Source organism: Lethenteron reissneri, chromosome 5, assembly GCF_015708825.2.
Source record: "Lethenteron reissneri isolate LAM-NWPU_2019-01 chromosome 5, ASM1570882v1, whole genome shotgun sequence".
Taxonomy (NCBI): Eukaryota; Metazoa; Chordata; class Hyperoartia; order Petromyzontiformes; family Petromyzontidae; genus Lethenteron; species Lethenteron reissneri.
In genome coordinates, this window is record NC_083783.1 from 8,678,255 (window position 1) to 8,701,981 (window position 23,727).

At 48.0% G+C, this 23,727-nt stretch overlaps 1 protein-coding gene across 1 annotated transcript in view; it reads right to left on the reverse strand.

The window, feature by feature from the left end:
* Positions 1 to 23,727, reverse strand: part of LTN1 (listerin E3 ubiquitin protein ligase 1) — a 177,213-nt gene that overhangs the window by 30,436 nt on the left and 123,050 nt on the right. Inside the window, 3 exon segments of the mRNA XM_061567905.1 lie at positions 227 to 509; positions 11,429 to 11,585; positions 17,398 to 17,551. Coding sequence (XP_061423889.1) covers positions 227 to 509; positions 11,429 to 11,585; positions 17,398 to 17,551 — 594 coding nt within the window.

Below are 23,727 nucleotides of genomic sequence, written 5' to 3' on the forward strand. Positions count from 1 at the left end.
CTTGAAAGTCAAAAACTAAACAATCGCCGATCGAAAAAAACTGTCCAAATATGATGACAGAAAGAGGTGCTCGAGAAAGATGAGGTACAGGTGCAATAAGGTGCACTGTTACATCGCAACAAAACACCATGAGATACGATACCGGCTTGAGCAGGCCTTCATCCAGCAGTAGACGGACCGTGAATAACCACGATAATCATAATGATGCGCACGCATGTCCACTCACCCAGCAGACGGGAGTCGGCCTCCCGCTCCTCAGAGTCGCCGATCTCAGCCGCTGTCCCCTCGTCTCCGTCGGCGCGGCCGCTCCGCTCGTCCGCCCTCTGCAGGTGACCCACGAGACGCGACAGCAGCGAGACGGCCGACAGGTGCGCAGGCGCGGCGTCGGCGTCGCCATCCTCACCGCCGTAGTCGTCGCCGGGCGTCGTGCTACAGGGTCCCGGCTCCTCCGGCACCGCGTGCTCCGGTAAGGGCAGACGGCCGATCAGCGTCGCCTCCATCAGGCTCTGCTGGGAAGGGGGGCGCAGGGGGACGTGAGGTTGAACTCTGCCGTGGGTTTTCACGGCCGTGCTGCTGCGTAGCTTCCCGCGATGTGTTTCTGGGTGTGTACTGAATTTGTTTTTAGACTGGAGAAATCCGATGAGCTACAAAGCTCTTTTTCGCGGATGTCCAGTAGGGGCGGGTCATGAAGTTACAACAACAAACAATACAAAAACACGATAGGAGTGCAAAGTATAGGAAAGATAACAAAATCACTCAAAATAAATAGATAAATAAAGTATATAAGCTAAAATTACAGAAGTACACCAATTACCAAGCTTGGGCGAGGCAGCATAACAACAGCAAAACGAGTCCCAAGATAACACACAGTCCCCGAATTAAAATTGCACATTAAAATCTAACTATCGATATATGGGTAAGGACGACGGTTTACAAATCACATTCACCAATGCAGAAGTATCTGGGCACTACCGTGCGCCGGGTCGCACAATGTCCACATGCCAGGAGCTTGTTTATGAACTCAAGCGGTTAGTCCACCGCATTCGCAACCTACCAACCCAAGTTCAATTACCGGCCGTGGCGAACAACAGTGTGGTGCAGTATGGTCACACGAACCCCATGACTGACATGCCATATAAGGAGGCTATTTCCCAGAGTGGATTGACAAAGGCTGGTATATCACGATTATTAATTATGGAAAAATTAAGTTGGCGAAATGTCTCGATTTCTATATTCGTACGCTGCACCTAACACATCTGATCCATTTTTACGTGAATCATCTCCTGCCTCAACACTCACAGCTTAAGGCATCGCACACGTCAGGTGTGACTGCACTGTTGCATTAATGTCACGTGATCTGTTTACAGAGTGATTGCCACTGACTAAATAAACTGCTCATCGGCCGTCACGAAATGTTTTGTTTCACTATTCATTAACCGCGGACCGTGCGCGGCCTTCCTTTTCTAGGAAAGAAAAATAAATGTTAATAAGTTGAAGAAAAACACTCACCATTCTATGCCAATTATACAAATACAACACGTGTGGTATTATTCCAGAGAAGTAAAAAAAAACGTAAATATACGTGCATTTTTATTCGTATTGTATAAGTGAGATGGGTTTGTTTTTTTTGTTTCGAATTAAGCAAGCCAGCTGTCATCTGCGCTATCACTCAAGCAGAGCCCAAACTCTCAGGGAAATTTGCAAAGACCAAGCCGGAATTATCATCTCACCAACACCGACTCCGTTCCATGCTTAAACGCAATCCACGCTCGAGCTTTTTTGGCATGCCCTGTGGCTGCGAGAGCTGCAGAACGGTAGGTAGGCAATTAAAATAAACACACTGCCAAATTTACAAAAACACGCTCCATGAAATGAAACTAAATCAATCTCGTAGCCACACGGAGCTCCCAAATTTCTGCGCAATTTGACGAGAGGGTCTCCCGCTGCGCTTTGACACCTGCCCAAAGTCTTGCCGCTGTGGTTGCGTGAAAAAAAAAGAGCCGGTCTTGAGAAAAACAAGAAATGTAATTCTCTCTCTCTCTCTGGGACAGAAACTAAAAAGCACAGGGCAGGAGAGAGAGAGAGGACAGCGGACAAGAGAAGATGGATCGTAGTGAAAACAGGCCCGGCATACCAAGTGGCATTCTGATCACCAAAAGCTCTTTCGAATTATTGCTATTCACCAGACATTAAAGGTCAGGAAAGTCTGCAACGGGCATGGTGAATAAATGGAGAGCCAATGTGCGCGCGTCGCTGTTTATTCCATAACGGAAGGGGAAGAAAATGGATTAGCGGAGCCGTATAATGAGCGCCTTAATGCGTTAATTAAAAAGCAAGGTTGAATGGAAAACATTTCCTATTGTCGGCGCGGTGGGAAGCGGTGGGAAGCTGATCGAGGTAGCCAAACGGAAGAGGGGCTCCGACGCGCCGCAGTACACACCGAGGTCGTCGGTTTTTCGTCATTCTTCAAGAGAGAAACGCTCCCTGCCATTCCCGCAACGCCGCACTCCGGAGGTTTAACTCACACGGGCCATTCATCAGGCCTCGTGATCTATGGCACTATTAGTAACCCGTTGTCGAAAAACTGTCCCAGTTAAGCCTTAAAATATCTAAAGCAGACAGGGCCGGGTCCTGGGGATTGTAAAAGCAGGGAGAGGATGGGAGAATTTCGAGCAAGGAGCAGTGGGGGGGTGTTTGATAATTGCTGCGTCCCAGGGTCATCAAACAGTGGGGCAGGTTTGAGGACACGATTGGTGGTTAGTACAACGAGGATTTTCACAGAGTGTGTGAAAGGATTGGGGCCAGCACACGGGCAGTGGCCTCTATCGCCCCGAGGACAACGATGCTGAGGTGGAGGCCGTTTGGACCATGAAGCACCACCTGTAACCAAACTTCCTCCTAGTAAATGCAGGTGCCCCTCCTCAACACCCACATAGACCCCTTAAAAGAAAAAAAATTCTGGTCGAGATTCTCATATCAGAAGGGCATAGGAAGATTTAAGAGTTTAAATGCAGTCGTAGCACTTGAACAAAGCACCAGTCAGAGTTAACCCTGGATAGTGCTTGAATGTAAGACCACGGTTTGCTACGTATGGTGCGAAAGAAGTTCAACATAAACTCAACAAATTTTTTTCTTTTACCAGGTAAGGGCCCACTGAACCACGTAGCTATTTTTCAGAAGCGACCTGACTATCACAAATGATAGCTCAACGAATTGGCTTATCATGTGGACATTTATAGCAACCGAAAACTCTAAACGCACATTTCTAAACGTGGAGGGAAAAACCGAGGACATGGAAATAAATCCACGAGACCATGCGGAGAACACGCAAAACTCCGAATATACAGCAGGCGTCAGGGTCGAATCCACGACCTCCTGTATACCAGGCAAGGTAGTTAACATACATACATACACACATACATCCATCAATATGAGCTGACAATTGTGCCCCTCGTTTGGCACTGCGAGTTCCAGGGGGTCGAGCGATGCGGTTACGCCGACCCGTGCCTGGCCCACGCCACAGATAAGGCAGCGCCAGACGCCTGTCCTGGACCTTGACAGCGGTTTATTCGCAGTTAACGAAGCCTCGGAAATTACAAACAGTGGACTGGGCTGAAAGCATTCGGCCAAGATGGCCATTCACGGCTCACGTTCCCAGCGCGGTTTAAAATCTTGGCTATTATGTAAAACAATGCGTGTCACGTGACCCCCACCCCGCACCTATCCCCTATTAATAATGGGCCAATTATTATGATCAGTTTGGCTGTGCGTGTAGCCTTGTGCCTCAGCACAGGGTGTCCTTGCACCTGAATGGATATAAAGGAAGAGGCTGTTATTCATTGTTTGCTGTGATTTGGTTCACGCTGAATACATTGAATATGTTGATCTGGACGATATGCCGAGGCGGCCTGCTCTAACGAACGTCATCGCAGGGTATCTAATGTGAATATCATTACCCAGGTCAGCTTGCTTTGGTAATGTTGCCCTACGGGATTAACTGGGCACCTCCGGTGATGAGATGTTAACCACCTCGCCTGGTATGCAGGAGGTCGTAGGTTCGATCGGGACCCTGATGTATTTTTGGAGTTTGCATGCTCTCCCCGTGGTAGCATGCGGTTTTTTATTCGGGTCCTCCGGTTTTTCCCTCCACATTTAGAAACATGTTCTTAGAGTATTTGGCTGTTATAAATTGCCACGTGCTAAGCCACTTGGTTGAGCTATCATTTGTAGCCAGGTCGCTTCTGAATAAGAGCGACACGGCTGAGTCGGCCTTACCTGGTAAATACAAATCTTAGCTTAGTTTAACTGGTGAATTCAGGTTTCAAAGTGCCAAACCCTTGCAACTGTCCAGCATGTTTGACAGTGTGTATTGTGCTGAGCAGTCTAGATGTGAGTGTCTGTGTGTGTCTTTGCCTTTGTGACACAGTGGTTAAACCACAGCGATAATAACCCATCGATTTGAATCTGATTCCTGGCCAAGGCTAAGTAACATCAGTGGCCAGTGATATGTGAACCACTTCTGGGCATCCTCTATGTTAACTCAGCCTTACATGAGTGGGTGCTGCAGTGTATAAAACATAAGCAATTGGGAAACAAAGGCGGTCAGGCGTGTGAGCTTTAGTAGCCACACTACCCTCTCGTGTGCTGTACTATCCTGAACAGGTGCTCACTAGCAGCACTTTCCCCAACAATCAAAGTGGACCATACCGGACATGGGACCTTTGTCCCTGCGTACACGAGTGGCGCGATTCGCTTTGAAGCCCAAGTTCGATTCACGACCATGGAAAACATCAGTGACGAGTGATATCAGAATCTGCCCCTGGGCCTCGCGCCTTTGGTGAACTCAGTCTCAAATGCGCGTGTCCGCCACATCAGCCCTGGGGAGACAAAGAATGGCCAGGCGTGGAGCTGACCCCAATATCTCCTTCGCGAACAGCACTTGCCACGACAGTCTGGAAATAGCAGTACTGGAGGTTCTTTATCTAGGTGTGTGTGTGTGAGAGAGAGAGTGTTTACAAGTCACGCAAAACTGGATCAAGAGAGACCCAACATTACGACATCATTTGGTCAGGCTAACGTAAACAGGCGCAGGCTGTAGCTGGCTGCTAGCGTGTGTGCGGCGATGGGGGGGGGGGGCATATGTGCTTCGCCAAAGGGGCGTAAGGATAAGGGAAAAAACCTGGGAGGCTTTACTCGAGGGATAACGGTGGGGGGGGGGGGGTCGGGAGAAGGAGGGGGGGCTGAACGATGGTGCAGAGCGCTCGGGAGGTTACCGCCGTCACCGCCGCACGTGAGATATAGACAACGGAGACGTTGGCAAGGGACGCTGTGCAGAGCGAGCGGCGCAGATCCAGACGCTGATTTCGCGACGGGGATGAAAGACCGATGGAAAGCGAAAAGTTGTCCATTTCCTGCGCATTTTCTTGCACTTAACTACCTGGACAGATGGTATTAGCATCGTCGTCTGCGGGCAAAAAAAATTGGCGGTGTTATTTCCTGTGTCCAGAGTCAGAGAGTTCGAGTGTCTGTGTACTTACTGTGTGTGTAGTTAATTATCTCAGAACAAGTTCCACATTTGAGAGATAATAAATAATTGAACATTTAAAAACATATGCTACTTGTAAAATAATGTTTAATGTATTTGTTAACTGTTATATAAACCAGGTGAGAGTGCATGGAGTCACAGCCTCGAGGGTACAGATGACAAAATCAGTGCTAAGCTGTTCAAAAACTGAATACTCCAAGTAAAATAATGCTTAATACCACAAAACGTCCACCGCGCAATTAATCATATCACAGGACAGCACCAAAAAAAAACTCATTATTTGCCGCCGTTCATTTTGAAACGTTTATTTACGCTCGCACACTTTCAGAGTCCTTTCAAATGCAATATTTTAGGTCAGCGCTTAAAAAAAAAGTTCTCTAGCAGAAATTCCAGAAGAGGGGGCTTGCTGCCCGCAAAGGGCAGCGGAAGTGCCGTGAACTTGTCTGCTTATAATAAGAATTAGGCTACGTGTTATTACGTATGCCCGGCACTGTGAGAAGAACCCGGGTTTAAGACCAACCTCCCGTAGACAGGCATACGAGCATGCGGTTAAGTCAATCTACTGCTGGATGATCAGCATGGTTGGCTACGTACGGTGCGAAAGAAGTTCAACGTAGGTACGTACGTACAACTTTAGCTCCACAATAATCAGCTAGCTCCACTTAAATTTCGATTTAAAGCTTTCGTGACTGCAGGGATTCATATTCTTGGTTCTTTCGGTAAAGTCAAGTAGAAGGAAAATAAAAATAAAACATAATAAAATAATTATCACGACGTTTCGGCCACAACGCAAGCAGCCGTCTTCAGGTGGAGAACAGGTCAGACTCTTCAGACTCTTCAGACTCTGCCTTCTCGACAGACCTGTTCTTCACCTGAGGACGGCTGCTTGCGTTGTGGCCGAAACGTCGTGAGAATTATTTTATGATCTTTTATTTTGATTATTTTATTATTTTCCTTCTACGTGACTTTACCGAAAGAACCAAGAAGATTAGCTCCACTTATTACTGTGCTTCGTGTGCAACACATCCAGTTCCAGTTTTGGTTCTTAATTAAGACGTACTTTAAGTTATCCTTGCGGTTATACCATTTTTTGTCAGTGAACCAATAGTTATTGCATTTCTCCCGAAGAGAGTGGAGCAATATAAGAATAGGTGTTACCCTTTCTGGCAATAAAACAGTTGTGTTAAGATGTTAAAACACCAAACTGAAACCTTTTGCAAGGAATCATGTCTGCATTAATACTGGGAGGAACCACCTGGTTCCACCAGCCCACAGGGGATTATTGTGTCCGTCCGTCCTGCACCCAAAAATGGGAGGGGTGGGGCTGGGTGGAGAGGGGAGGGTGGGGAGGGGCTGGGTGGGGAGGGTGGGGCTGGGTGGGGGGTGGGAGGGGTGGGCCTGGGTGGGGAGGGGCTGATCACCCCGTAGTGCCCTTATAAAACTCAACGTTTAACCTACTCACGCCGGCTTGTGCCCGCCCTCACAGTCGGCCATATTTGCGGAATACACCACGCCGCCGTTGACCCTGGCCATTGACCGAGCAACCCAACGTTCCTACCAGCTCCCTCCGCAGAAATGTGTCCACATAAACATGTGGTGAACATGCAAACAAAAAACATGCTCTGACAGTATATGCATTGTCTTTGAAACTGATTGGTCCACAACAGACAGCTTTCTTTAGAACCTCGTCTCAAACGGCGTTAGACCAGAGGATGCCAAAAGGCGAACAGCACAAAGACAATGTCACTCTCAGGACATTGAGAACTCGGGGTGAGCAGCTCGGGGTGAGCCAGAAAGGGTAAACCCTATTCTTATATTGTGATACTGGCAAGAGAGATCCCATGATAGAGTGGAAGAATGCGGATGTCCAGAATAAACGCCTCATTCGAAACCCAAACATCGCACCCCCTGGCTTTGACACATCTCCAAGACACCGGCGTAACCATCAACCGCATCAGAACATCACCAGGCTGATTCGCACATCTCCTTCGTGAATAGAGAGTTAAAAGGACACAAGCCACCGTGCGACTGCGGGCATGCAACACAAACTACGGACCATCTAAGTAAACCACTGTGGGTCTGCGCTCCTTCAAAGGAGGAGGAACAGCAAAAACGACACCAAGCCTCTTCTGAAGCCCTCTCGTCGTCGTGGCTAGCTGACCTTGACATTGGCATTAAGCTCCCAAACATATTGCCAAAATCAAGATGGGATTATCTATACTCTTTGGTTCTTTCGGTAAAGTCACGTAGTTAGTTTCTAACTACCGAAAGAACCAAAGAATATAGATTCCTGCAGTCACGAAAGCTTCAAATCCAGATGGGGTTATCTGTCGTTCTCCCTCCTGTTAAGCGCTTACATTTAATCATAATCAATGTGAGCAGACCAAAGCAAAGGTACTGTCCGAAAGTAAGAGGTGAGTTTTGTGTAAGTGTTATTATGCAACGCGTATTGACACCGTGTGCGACCTAGCGCCGTTCAGCTTGACACCATTCGATAACATTCCCATACCACTCTTATTCTCTTACATATGTTGAACATTCATTTTCAGTTCCATTCTAGTGCCGCCAACATCATGCCATATATATTCGCTGTGGTTGCTGTTCAGGGAATCTACAAGCGCTAAGTTCTGGCCCTCGGTCGCGATCGTGACCACGGTTTGCACCCCATCGCCCCACAACTGTTCACTTACCGCAGCGCAGAGAAAAGAAAACACTGCACGGCGCCAGCGGGCAGACTCCGATAGAACAAAAATATATATCATTGCCCATTTTACGGAAAAAACAGGCAAAACTCATCTGTTTGTAAAACAGCCCTTCTAAAATGTGACTTGTTTGTTTATCACGTTAATGCGTCATATACTACCTTAGCTGAATCATACAAATGTAAGACTGCAAAAAAAAAACGGTGAGTCATGTGTTACTTTGCACATCCGAATCCCGTGTTATTCTTCGTGAAAAATAAACACACGCACATACACAGACACACACCGCGATGCGTTCAGCGTTTTCACGTGTCCACATTCCTGCTTGCATGCGAATAAACGTAAAAATAAAAACTGTCAACAACAAAAAAAACCTGTCACGTGTAAACCTCCAACCGTTACGACCCAAAAACAAACAGCGGTATCACCGCACCGTAACTCCACGTGGTGGGGCAGCCAAAGCGACGGGTTTGATGAAGAGGGGCCCCCGGAGGGATATAGGTAAGAGGGTCATCATCATCACCATTACCACTATCCATGGGCAGATAGCCCGTAGTAGCTGTCCGCTGCAACTTTTCGGAATTTGTTTCCGGTTTCCTCGGTCTTTGCGCCAATATGCTCCCAAGTGGTGGCCACATCTTTCTGGCACCAATCTCTCATCATGTCGTTGTCAAGCCATTCTCTGTTGGGGCTTCCTCTCTTTCTGGTTCATTTAAATTTTTCCCAAACAACAACAACACTTAAAATACTCTTTGGTTCTTTCAGTAAAGTCACGTGGGTAGAAAATAAAATAAATTCAATCACGACGTTTCGGGCGCAACACAAGCGTCCGTCATCAGGTGGGACAACCACAGCAAGAAACAATTGCTGAAGTGGGCAAAAGGGCTGCCGTGACAAGAGGCTATATAGGTAAGAGAGGGGGGAGGAGCAAGGGAGGAGAGATAGAGAGGGGGGGGGGTGTGGGGTAGGGGGAGTGGAGCGCTGCTAGACGGATGTTCCTGTTGTTGTCCACCCTACGTGTGTCCAAATAGTGCCAGTTTCCTTCTCATCACTGCCTGCATCAGGTCTTCTTCTATGACAAGGAGGTAGGTCCCATTGTATTCCTTGCACCAGGCCCCATACCAACCATGCTATGCCACTGGGGTCACCCTCCTACCGCCAGCACATGCAGCGAAACGTCGGTCATCGTGACCAATATTACGCGGCACAACCCGTAAACTAGATTGGAGGTGTGTGTAGCACAAGCGCGAAGACATATACGCAGCAGAATCTTGTTACGAATGATTGCAAGAAGGGGCCCTCGCTAGCAATAGTATGAGCGGATGATATTTGCCTCTCTCTATGTATAAATATATATTCCATCTTCATCAGCCGTGGTCAATCCACTGCTGGATGAGGTCTCCCCAAATCGCCAGCACCACGTCTCACGATCCTGCGATACAATAATTATGAAAATAATAATCCACCTAGCACTTGCAAACATATCTAACAGCTACAAATTAATGGATGAACGAATGAGTCACGATGAATGAGAGGCAAGGAATTAACAAAATGAATGGACAAATTGAACGAACCCAAGGAGGCACTGAGTGGGCTGCGGACATGGACATGAGCTCACGCGTCAACCCTGTGGGAAGCCGGGTTCCAGAGACGGTGGCACGGACCCACGATCCCACGCAGCCCGCCCAAGTTCTCGCTCACAGCGGCACGAGTCTCGGAGCGAGCGTCGGCTATTATTTCTCCTCCCGCTCGTTGTGTTGCGTTTTTTTACTTGACTCGAGTCTAAAACCTGGTGCATTTTCCACGTCGATGAACTTGTTATTCACAATCTCACAAAATGCCCCTAAGTTACTCCTTCTGTTGATTGCTTCCCCTCCCCTCCCCCATCGCCCCGCGTTTCTCTTGCGGCCAATGACCAAATCACCAGGAATAATAAATAAAATAGTTTTAGAAAGTGCCTTTTAACAAAAATACACAAAGCGCTTAACAATTACGCAGCAGTATGGCGGCCACAAGAGAGGTACGGATAAGAGAGAGATGTGTGGAGGCCGTGAAAAACATGGCGGTTGTGAGGAGGGAGAACTGAAAGGAATGGGGGGGGAAAAACTAAGATTTGTCTTGCGTTCACGCCCCTCGTTGCATTTCTGGGCTCTCACTTGCACTCACCCACCGTGGTCGTAACGGACGTGACAGGATGCCATCGTGCACGGGTGACCTCCACGCAACGCCAGGTTGTCATCGGCCGCTGTGAGGCTGTACTACGTGGCGGGCAGCAGAGAGCTGCGTGGGAAAATCCATTGCTGAATTGAACTTCACTGCTTCCCACCTTCATAAAACGTGCATTGACTATTATTGATTTGCTGATTGATCTATTGATTGACTTACCAAACTAAACGACCAATTGCATGACCAAGGAACTGCGTGCACTGCACGTACCGCTCCACAGATGAAATGACAAGTTTCACAGCCAGTGCTCGGGACAGACAGCTCAGCACGCAGCGTAGCGGTTGAAGCTATCTTTTCACGCAGATGGTGCAACTGAATCGGAGAACATGGGCTGGAGGGGCACAGGTGCTGGGCTACCAAGAGGGAGAAAAGCAGGTGGCGAGTGCTGGAGAGGGGCCCCACTCCCCCCCTCCCCCCCCCCCCCCCCGTTTCATTCCTTGCAACAGGACTCAATGCAAAGGTCGCGCTGGTTCAACCTTTCGGCGCAGCGGTTGAAATAACGGCACAAGTTTCTAAAGTCTCCCCTTGGAAACCTCCGCCCGGCCAGCATCAGCGTGAACGGCTTCACCGCAGTTAGTCGATCAGCAGGTAGCGTTTGGCGCGATAGAATGTGGGGGTTACTCGCACCTATTCCAAAACCGCCTGACTAGCTGCACAAAGTAGGCCAAATACCCTCAAGATGGGTTCTCTCTCGGGCTTACTCGAGTTGAGGCACCATCTGCCAGCACTGGCGTGGACCCACACCAATCAACAAACAGCCCTGGCACAAGTGGCTCTTTAAACACAAGAAACCACGACAATAACGACACGCATTTTGCATCGCACAACAAAACGCCTCAGAGAACGTGGCTTTATTTCTGCCCGTGGGACCCCCACCCCACCCCCGATGAAAGCTGTGTCCCGTGAAACGCGTTCCCATTGAAAAGAAGGAGGGGGGGGGGGGGGAGCGCCATACCGTTTGTCCCAGCAGCAGCGGCGCCCTCAGGAGGTCCCACTCGGCTGGTGAGGGCAGCAGGCAGCGCAGCACGGCAGGCACCGGGTGGGCGGTGGGCAGCCCCGACGTCAGCGCGACGTCCACCAGCGAGCAGACGGCGGCACCCAGCACGTCCAGGCTGGGGGACAAAGCTCTTTTGTCACAGATGTTCAGGAGGGCACGGGGTGAGAAATGAGTTTGTTTGTTATTTTACCAGGTAAAGCCCACTGAGCTATTGGCTTCTTTTTGCAGAAGCGACCTGGACACAAGGAATAGTTCAACCAAGTGGTTTATCACGTGGAAATTTAGAGCAGACAAATAACTCGCAGGCACCGGGGATATTCAGAGAGGCACGTGCAGACGCACGCACAAACGTTCGGAACACAATCACAAAAAAATTGGTTTTGTACCTTGGTAAAAACTGTTCTTTTGATGGTTGGTGTCGCTAAGAGATACACAATATATTTTCAGTAATGTGTTACGTAACAATGATAATGGCCTTTATTTATCCATTACAGCCTCACTCTTGAGTTTCAAGGACTTTTTTTTTTCGGTTGGGCACTAACATTGAGATTTTTGGCTCATTCCATGAAGGAGTGTTTTGCATCAGGGAGGAAACCAGAGTAACCACAGCAGATCACACATATGAGAGAGGACAACACTCAAAGCGCCGCACAAGTGGATTCAAGGATTTACTTTCTGTACCGCCATCTCTGGGCCACCTGGTGGGCCCAGTGCATTTGGGACTTTCACAAATAAATAAATAAGTAAAGCTGGCCCATCCACCCTCGCCTAGAAGGCGCCGAATACAGGCATTCACCAATACGCTTGGCTCTGACATGCATCTGCAATTACAGTAACCGTTCACTCGGTGAAGAGAACCTGAAATGTCCAAAATTGGAGATATTCTGGATGACAGGGAGGAGTTGTGCCACACACACACACACAATGGTTCCGACCATTTTTCGATTTAAATTTCGATTTCAAGCTTTCGTGACTGCAGGGATTCATCTTCTTAGTTCTTTCGGTAAAGTCACGTAGAAGGGAAATAATAAAATAATAAAATAAAAACATAATAAAATAATTCTCACGACGTTTCGGCCACAACGCAAGCAGCAATCCTCAGGTGAAGAACAGGTCTGTTGGAAAGACAGTATCTGAATGAAACACCACCAGGCTTGGAGCGTATATTTAAGCTGGGTTGGAGGGGAAGAGTGCCTTGACAAAAAACATTGCATATCAAGAGGAATTTAGCATATTTATGGGAAATGCAGATATGCGATTAGTACTACTTGTGAAATGCGTAGGAGGTTTGGCGGGGTGTTTTATTTTTATTATTTTATTATTTCCATTCTACGTGACTTTACCGAAAGAATCAAGAAGATGAATCTCTGCAGTCACGAAAGCTTTAAATCGATATTTTTATTTTGCCAGGTAAGGCCCACTGAACTATCCAGCTCTTTTTTCAGAAGCGACCTGGCCATAAATGATAGCTCAACAAAGTGGCTGATCATGTGTAAATGTATAAAAGCCAAATAACCTAAACGCATGTTTCTAAATATGGAAGGAGGAACAGGAGGACCCGGAAAAAAATCCACGCAACCACAGGGAGAACAATACAAATTACAAATATACACCAGGCGTCAGAGTAGAGATCGAACCCATTTGATTGTCATACTCAAAATAGAGTTTGACAATCTAATGTACGACTATTACTTGCAACAAATGAATTATTTATCAATGAAACCACAAATATATATATTTTTTCATATATACCATTTTGTAAAAAATATATTATTTAAAGCCTTTGTCAGTGCATCAGCAGAAAGCATCCCCACCCCACACCCGTTGTGGTTCAAGGGGGTTGGTTGACCACACATTGCTCAGTCAGAGCACAGGGCCCAGCACTGGTTCATCGCGCAATATGCTAACCAGAGCACCCAGCACCCCAACACTACCCGCGGTTTTAGAATTATGTTTTGTTAAAAAGACTCATAAATCTGAGGCCGCAGGCATAATCGTACACCATTGCACACACTGCCTCATCATGTAGGTTGTGTAGGTTGTTTTTCCTTTCCTCCCCAGCCCCCCCCCCCCGCTCCAAAAGAAATTTGCGTATTAACAACAGCGAGTGGGAAAAATACAGATTCAAAAAGCAACACCTGGCATGGTTCACCAGACTTCAGAGAAGCCATCTCGGTGAAAAACCAACTGCACAACATTGCCGTTGTCTGCCACGATCCGACACGCGTATATCTATATCGACTCGTGCCGTTTGAACCTGTTTCTGTTTTGAATCTACGTGTATTTTGAGTTCGGGATTACTGAATGGCTGCCAAGTGATTACAAATGCTCCCCAACGGCAATGCCAGTTATGTTTGAGTGCCTGGTCAACACCCAACGGCTGTAACAAATACAACCCCCGACTCTCCCGTTAAATGCGCGCATTAAGGGCACCGAAAGTTCACTGCGAGGCGCGTAAAAAGACGTTGCTCTAGCTGACAGAGGGTTGTGATGCGATTATAGGGCGCAGACTTTAACCTGAATTCGCTCACCGCCGTGCCAGCATTGCACGCGGTCGCACAGACGGCACACGCTGCTTGACGCCTGGAAACTGTCCAAAAGCAAAGTGACAACCCACGAAGGTTGTTGTGATAGAATCGAAAACATGACTCTTAAATGGGCTGCAGTCAAGCACACTTTATGATGTTACTGACTTTGGGGCTGACTGGAAATGACGAGGAACAAACTGACACGGCCAAACAAACTAAACAAGCTTGAAAATAGGGGTGCAGGTGATTTTCACGGAGCTTGTTTTTCCAAGTGGATATGTTATGACCAACTGCAATGCGACTGTGTCATCCCTCCTAATGAGATGAAACGTCGAACGGGATTTTTCGTTACGGCAGGCAGATCCTCACGTTGAGTTAACGAACTGCCCCAGACGATGTCTCCAATTCAGCCGCTTCTCGAATCGCTTCAAACGCCTCTCTTGCTCATCACTAGACAACAGTCCTTCGCTCTCAGATACATCCGACAACTCTGACCCTCAGAACTGCAGGGGGATTAAGCGGCTGCAGCCTCCATCAAAATTATTGCAAACGCAACACTGTAGCACTATGATAAATACCACAGGTAATGTGGCCATGAAAGCCATAGAATCACTCTGTGTATGACTACCAGTTATGTGCCAAAATTGTAATAGTTTTGTTATTTTGAGCTTTGATTTAGCTTTACAATTGCTATTTCACATTTTTTAAATGCCAGTGAAATAACCAAGGTGTATAACAGTGGAGCATCTGGCATGGGTGGCGGTAATACGGTAAAGGGAAGGAATTGAATTTCCAAAGAAGGGCCCCGCCAGAACTATAACAGCCCTGGGCCCCCATCAAACTTAATCCAGCCCTGGGAATCAAGGGTGACAGTTCGTCAAATTGCTGCACCTAAACATTCCATCGCAAACCCTTCAGGGATTAAATTTAAAAAATGTGACCGGTGAATCTTTTGCTTTTGATTTAGACGCTGAAACTGCACGTACACATCGGGGCCTACCATGACCACCCCTACGCCCACATCTTGCTGATCGTACCAAAACTCGGCTTTGATAAGCAAATAACTGCAAGTAAGCAGCAGGAGAAAATGTATTTACACAACCCCACGACTTGTCAGTAGTAATTGGTGTAAACAGTTGCCTGCTCCCTGCGGCTAAGCTACGTCATGTGCCAAGCACGCGATGGCTCTGGGCAGGTACGATGATAATATAATGACGGCATCGTGCCCACACAATCACTCCGAGGGTGCGTGTGTGTGTGTGCACAAGTGTGTATGTGGGGCTGCGATGGCTGGGTCATTTAGCCCGCATGCCCAGCCACCGCATTCTTAAACAGCTTTTGTTCGGCCGGATAGAGGGGGCTAAAAGGACGCGGCACGGGCTAGAGAAGAGATGGAGTGATATGGTACAGGAGGATGTGGAGCTGAGTGGACTTGCCGATGACTGGTACCAGCGGTGTCAAGATCGGCCTCTGTGAAGGAGGCTCGTGAAGGACGCTGCTACTGGGCAGTTAGAGGCCGTCGCCCTCCAACAACAACGGAGGGCAGAGGAGCGATGCTCACAACAACGAGCGGAGCGCCGGGTGGCTAAAGCACAGCAAGTCAGTACAGTAGGGGGCAAAGGTGGTGCATCAGCCAGTCATCTCAGTCAGTCGACCGGTGGCACCTGGGTCTGTCCCGTGACCTCCTGCCAGCGGGCGTTCGACACTTCACATGGCCTCAATGTGCACATAGCCTGGCACATGAGTCGTGGAGATGTCACCGCCACTTAGTGGCGAATGGCGGTTGTTGTTGTTGTTATGTGGGTATATATATATATATATGGTAGTACACAGGGGAGCACAGGTGGTGCAAACTGCCAGTCATCTCAGTCAGTTAACACACAACAGCTGGATTGGTCCCGTGACCTCATGCCAGCAAGTATTTGGCACTTCATGTGGCCTCAACATGCACATAGCCTGGCACGACTGCTGCGGTGACGTCACCTTCACTCAGGTGCGAATGGCAGCTGTTGTTTTTATATATATGGGGAGCGGTGGCGCAGTGGTTCACGCCATGTGCTATATGAATCAGGAAACACTGGTTAGATTCCCGGCTTTGGCTGACATAAACAGCTAATGTTATATGAACTGGTCCTAGGCCTCCACGAGGTTTACTCAGCCTTAACTAGTAACCTGTAAAACAGCAGCGGTAGGGGGAGGAAGGCGCACTTGCCTCAACAGCCAGTTAGAGGCTATACAGGGGTATCTTTGTGTGTGTACGAGTGTGTGTCTGTGCGAGTGTGTGTCCATGCGTGTGTGTGCGCATCTCCCAGTTGTCTCGGTCAGCCGGCCTCATGGCGCCCGGGTCTGTCCCGAGGCCTCCAGTCGGTGAGCCTTCGACACTTCACGTGGCCTCAAAGTGCACCTGTCCTGGCACAGGCGCCGTGGTGACGTCACCGTCACTTTGTGGCGGGTATTGGTGTGTGTGCGCTAGTCTAGCGGTTAGCGCGCTGCGCGATGAATCCGGTGACCCGGGATCGATTTCTGCTTCTGTACCACCACCAGTGACGATTAAGTCAACCGGTCCTGGGCCTGCTCTAGATCGACTCAGCCTCAAATGAGTACCTTGCGCAGTGTGCAAACATCGCCACTCGGGAGACAATGGCGGCCGGGATTGGTGCCGACCTCCCACGCCCTCGTGTACCGTACCAGCCTTCATAGGCTCTCTCGAACAGCACTTGCCTCAACAGCCTGTTATAGGGGCTATACAGGGAATCTTTGTCTTTGTTTGCGCATATGTGCGGCGGGGCATTCTCTCGCGGCTTTGAACGCAGCTCGTCTGTGCTCGTCTTGCCGTGGCCTGTGACCATGCGACCTTCGAACCCCCAGTCAAATCAGGTCTCGGCCTAAAGCCGAGGGGCACAGCGGCGGGACGGGGGGGGGGGGGGACCGCCGATGGTTTGAGTTCAAACAGGGCCCCAGCTCGGTGCTGGAGGGCAGTGCGCTCTGGGATGCGCCGACCGACCTTCGGATAAGACGTCAAGTCGACATTCTATTTGCTCCGCGGATGGAGCCCCGAGTCTCCCGTGGCACTCTTCAATCAGACGCTTCGACTCCAGTGTCCTGGCAGCGATCCCACGACGGGTCAGAAAAACACGTCTGGCCTGGTCAAATTACCCACCGCTTGGATGCTGCCCAAATATCAAGACTTCCCCTGTGTGGGCTGGACATCTCTAACAAAGAGACGTATGGTTCTCAGCGGAGTTACCCTGCATAAATATGTCCTAAACTAAACAACTTATGCAAAGTCACGTTAATGTTTTATTCTCAAACTTAGCAGTAATTCTGGATTTTTCGTTGACGTCTTCACAGTACTTTACAGTGAGGAGTTTAGTTTTTTTGTGCCGTAAAAATATGTACCTTGCAGGGCTGATTTGTTTTCCCATGATCCTTTCCTTCACCCACAATGCCGTGCTGTGGAGAAAGCCGCCCTCCTTCATGTAGCCTCCCTGTTGCGTGAGCAGGGCCGTGAGACCGGCCTTCCATGTGCTGCTCAGCTTCTCTCTCAGCTCATCTGCGCAGGGTAAAAAAAACAAATTCAACCACTTTTATTGTCTTGTACAAATATTAACTTGAAAAATGGGCCAGCAAAACATTTTACAAAAAACAGGAACTAAAAGGGCACAAGTAGTAACACTCGGCTCTTCATAATTTTTTTATGATTAAATCCACCCGTATCATAAAGCTCCATAAAAAGTTAAACATCGTGTTGATGTTTATTCTGGCACGATCTTATGTTTATCACGTACACTACATTTGTAACACGCTGGTATGCACGGTTAAGGAAGATTGGGGCATTAGTCGTGTTTACACGTATGAAAATAAACCAGTTCAGCACAACCGTTCACAACACAATGTTTCCAAAAATAAACCACCCAGTTTAGGTGGTTCAAATACATAAATCACTGTATCTCGTTGTGCACGAGTGGGTGGATCGGTTAGCATTATTCTGCTGAATCGGTTTATTTTTATGCAGGTCAAGAGGTTGCGTGTAGAGTATCGGCAACACATTTTTGTCAGGGGGAATCCACAATGGGCAGATGCAGCGACTGGGCCAGTACCTATATAACCGCGGTTGTTATTCGATGTGTTATTTATCGGTAACCGCTAAAGGAATCGAACGTGGACGTCACATGTCAAGCAATCGATGATCGAATCTGGTAAAGTTTAAGCAACGATCGAACCAATTGGCAAGTGCAAACGTTCGAGAAGGAACCAATGTGATTGGTCACGTCACAACCCATGATATACTACAAAATATATATATACTTTTGAAAGTTACAGCCCTTCGTCAGTTACAGCTAGATGAATGCTTCACCATGCCGTGTCGGTCACGGGAGTTGTTAGACCAAACTTCCCCACGCTAATGAGAGTGGGTGGTTTTATTAATCATTGTTTTGCATGTCATTATCAATATTGCTGAAAAAGAAACTGAAACCTTGAAATTAACCCTACATACCACCCAGACAGACAATGCACAGTGTGTTATACAGTCACGACATCCGTCCCACACACACTTCCAAATAGAATCACACAAGGTCTCAACAGAGCCAACGACCGCAGAAAAAAGTTCAATCAATAACACAATTCGCAAAAACAACGTTTACTGGGCCCCCACAGCACAGGAAATCCCTTCCGTTCACGTGGAAAAACGAGAGCAAGTTGCGGCGATCGCCGCCCGTGAACATTTTGGGAAAAGCTCAATATGGCAGGAGCAGTGGGGATGTGTGGGCTCCGGACAGGAACTTGCCAGGGAGGTGACGGGTAGCACAGGAATGTTCCCAGCAGTATGGCACGCGTAAAAATCGAGGGTTAAAAAATAAATCAGTTCAGCTCGATGTGTATTTTTAGCCCTCGACTTTCGATCTGGGACACTAATTTCGAAAAAATGTTTCAAAACGAGCCAGCCACGGGAACATTATTATTTAATAGGCCTACGCCCTCCGGGAGCCGAGGTCTCATCTGCTTGTTTGTGGACATTAATGAGAAACAAAAACTCCCACGGCACGCAGCGGTCCGGTGTCGTCGCTAAATCTGCCAACAATTTGGTCGTTGCTCCTCAAAACAACCGAACGGAGAGAGGGATGCTCTCACAATCATCTCAGCGCTCGGCTAATGATCGTCAACTCTCGGCGGGCATGACGGCTATGCATTAGAATTGCCACCTGTCCTGGTTTTCCCAGGATCGTCTTTCTTTTTGAGGCAGCTGATCTGGCAAAACCAGTACATGGCTTTTGTCAGTTAAGTAATATTACACCCACCCCACGGACAATGCATCACACGTATTTCTCCAATCTTCCGGTATTGCAAATAATTATTTTTCTTCTTCCTGTGACACGTCCAAATTTTTTGTTGTACCGGAGAGGTGGCAACCCAAGCCATTATCACCGCCACCGGGCGGTCCAAGAGACCGACCGCCTTATTTGGGCGCTTCCTGGCCATGACGATTAGAGGCAGGCGGGGCCGCATCATTTTGTGATTTCGCGGAAGAGGGGGCGGGGTGACCTGACCAAAACCACATGGCGGAGGAAGGTTGTGTCGTCAGCCACGTGACGCCGTGTTGGCCGCAAGGTGGTTGCGGCCTACGGGTGGAGGTTTTAAGGTTTTAGACAGCTGCGGCTGAGATTCTGGCAGAGGCCCCAACGCATGGCACGACCAACTCCACGGTGTCCCACGCAACCCGCAAACGAACTCCCTTTCCAGAATCTGTCTCGCTCTCGCGCCTTCCGGACCTAACCTTGGATTGTCGACGCAGCCCCAAAATATGAAGAGCGAGCGACCGCGGCGATGACGCATCGTGATTGCAAGAAGCCACTGGAGCTATGCACTTTTAAATCTGGAATAAAAACTCATTTCTTTAAAACTGCTTATCGTGTTTGTTGTTCTCCCCCCTCGCCTCTAATTTGTTCAGCTGGCGACGTACGGTGCGAAAGAAGTCCAACATACATACATTGTTTGCGTTTCCCTTACTCACGTTTCGGTTTTACTAAACGATGATTATGATGATGACCCACAAATGAGTGCATTCATACTTGCAGGGGAATTGGCCATATTAACCAATAAATGAAATATTACGTAGCATTTGTACACAGTAAACAGTTGTTATGAAAGATATAAAATATATATATCCAGTAATGCAGAAGAAGTAAACGATAGCGGACTGTTTTACTAGTTACGTAAAACCTAAATTTTAAGTTAAATGTAAAAAGGGTGTCACGTTTTTTTTTCAATCAGCCCCCCATTCATTTTGCCACCGCCACTTCCGCCACCGCCGCCACATGAATCCCAAGCGCCTCGTATTCGCGGGCGGCTCGGGCAAACGAGACGCCATGTCTACATCGCGAAGCATGGGCTACTGTGACGTCTCTGGGTGAAGCCGTCAAGTGTGTGTGTCGGCGGAACGCACAACTCCATAAAGACGTCAAAATGGTTCTCCCACGTGTCCACGATGCCACGGCCACCACCACCGCCGCTGTGCGCTGCATTCCAAGGAACCGTTTTAAACCCGCCGCTGCTGCTGCTTTCCCAGCGAGGCACAGGGTTGGTTTATAATTAAAACAAGCCTCTGTCTTTTTAACGAGTCGACGCTATCTTTAGCCCAAGTCCCAAACTTAGCGCGCGTCCCCATCGAAAAATTGCGATCCAGTATTGAAAGAAATTTCGAACACGCTGTGCTATCATCGACATGAATCCTGTCTTTAAATCATGGTCCGACATATAAGATGGGTCCTGTCTTTACCATGCATCCCTTTGGTAGACACTGAACATGTGTTTAAAATGGATCCTATCTTTAACACCGTCTTCAAAAATGGCCCTCGACTTAATACGGGTCTATAATTGACTGAGCCCATGTTCAACAATGACCCGATCTCTAACTTGGTCGATATATTTAACACGGGCAACATTTTGCAACAGTGACAATGACCCTCGAGTGATATGTTTGGTGATGAACGCTGCTGAACATCCGTGTTATAAACATCGCTCATGAGAAATACCGTTTTGTAACGCACACAAACCATACATCACTTCTTTACTTGTTACGGCTAGACATTTCCACGAGGCAATGTCCGAGCGAGCAGTGCACCATGTCGTGTCGGAGAACGGCCCCAGGAATAAGACATCGCAGAACTACTTCTGAGGTCACTATTTATTCAGATTAGGGGCATGCCTGCTACACACGTCAATCAAAGCAAAACACACTGCATGAGAATAACTCCAATTCATACAAAAACATTGAATATTATGTTTTTTTTGGGTGCAATCAATCCTGAGTGGGCTGAGACCATTGATGCACTATACTCTGGGCAGCATTAAGTTTGATGGGAGCTCAGGGACTTTCTAGTTTAAGGGCCCCTTCTGTGAACTAAATTCCTTGCCTCGACTGTTTTAAAGCCACCCATGCCCCGTAACAAAAGGCCCCCACTGCTATTCGCTTTGTTGATTTCAGTTCCAGTTGTTAAATGTGATGTACAAACTTTGAAGCAAAATCAAAGTCCAAACGCACAAAACGATTTCAGTATCGGCGATGCTATGGCTTCAACGACCAAATTACCCGTGGGATTTATCATATCACTACGACAGTGTTGCGTGTTTCAATCATTGTAAAGCAGTTCATATATTGGGGGGGAAGGAGGAAGGGGGGCACTTCAGAGTGCAGGCTGCAGCCCCTAAAGCCCTGGCATGAACCCAGCCACGCTGGACTCAACGTGGACATTCGTCTTGTTGGTTCTTTCGGTAAAGTCACGTAGAATGGAAATAATAAAATAATAAAAATTAAACATAATAAAATAATTCTCACGACGTTTCGGCCACAACGCAAGCAGCCGTCCTCAGGTGAAGAACAGGTCTGTCGAGAAGACAGAGTCTGAACTGAAGTCTGAACTCTGTCTTCCCTCCACGTAGCCTTGACTACATTCGTGTGTCACTTAACATACCATCGTGTAAATTCGAGTGGCGTTCAACGTAGCCTTGTGTACATGCATGCCTCCATTAACGCAGCCCCATGGACACGCGTGTTCACTTCACGTAACCTCACACGTGTTCGCGTGTAACTTCACGTAGCCTGGTGTGAATTCACACTTCACTTAACATAACCTCGTGTACACTCGTGTTTCGCTTCACGTAGCCTCGCGCAGCTCTGTGCGCTAGAGCGAAAGGAATCGTCACCTAGCGATGGCAAAGACAGGCGGTTGCAATTTAATTGGTTAAAAGGTAACCACTTAACAAAAAACTACCTTTGCAAAAATCACCTGCGCATGTCATGTGATTTCCTTCTAATTCACGGTCAGTTCCAGTCGGCATTAACGCAAAGTGTGCTTCACTGTTAACGTAAAGAAATTTTAAAAAAATTCTAGAGATAACTGGTAGTAATGTGCATCGTGATGCTATGGCTTTAACGACTAAATGAAACCATATAATGTATCACAGTGCCGCAGTATTGAGTTTCAATCGTAACAAAGCACTGTATTTTTTATTATTTGGGGGGGGGACCCTAAAATACCAGGGCCTAGGCTGCAGCCCCCACATTAAGCCAGCCCTGGCCACACTTGAGAACCTGGTTTCATCACCGTGAGGCAACGCAAACCCCCCGGATTAGGAACCAGGATCTCAGTGGTGTGGCTCAACGTCTCTAAACTGCTCTGAGCCACCGGGCAAACCCCTAATAGTGTCTCTCTCCCACCCCCAGAGTGTCTCTCTCCCACCCCCAGAGTTTCCCTCTCCCACCCCCAGAGTTTCCCTCTCCCACCCATCACCTGCAGAGTTTCTCTCTCCCACCTGCCAGAGTTTACAGCGCAAAGAGCGACAGCGCTGGCGTTCGCACTTCAGCCGGCGTGGGACGCAGCGTAGCGTTGGGTCTGAGAATGCTGTCTGGATTCGGTCAACAACTCTATAAAGATCGCTCGGTCGACAGGCAGAAAACTCAGCGACGTCTCCTTTCATATTTTGAAACATTCCTTTGTTTTTCTTGAGGAATATATTTTTTTACTTTGCACCCCTCCCGCCCCCCCCATTTCCATTCGTGCTCTTGTACGAATGGGGTCTTGCTTCGTTCAGCCGACACCAGCCCTCGCTATCATGAGCAGAGGGATTGAGCGCTATCGCTATCGTCCACGCACACGAAGCAACGACAAATGAGACTAATGATCTGTAAAGCGGCACAACGTCCGATACAGATATCCCATCGCAGTGGACATAACACAGCAACACGACGGGGTTATGTAAATATACCTCCTATATACGCGTGTTCACGTTTAAGAGTATGCAAGGATACACATTTTTGCCAGTGTATATGTACCATTAAATAGTTTTGTTACTGTGTATGTACTTGCATGCATATGTTTGCATGCGCACATGACTAATATTTCCACGTCCAGATTTGCGTGTATGCAGAGGCGAGCGATTTTTTTCCAATTTTCATTTGTTTTGGGAGAGCAGTTGGATAGCCGAGTGGGCTTTGTGCCCCGTGCCTCAATCCCGGCGTTGTGCTGGCGTGATTCTGTAAACTGGCTGTACGGGCTATGCGGCAAGGCAGGAGACAATGGCAGTCCAGCAAGAGGGTTCGTGAACACAAGTGCCATCCCTAAGTATGCGTGTGTTTTCTCTCAATGCAGTTGCCTCCCAGACGAAGCAAAACAGTCTTTACAAGCTGGAATAATTGGCCGAACATCCCAAAGCAGAACCGTGCTGAAA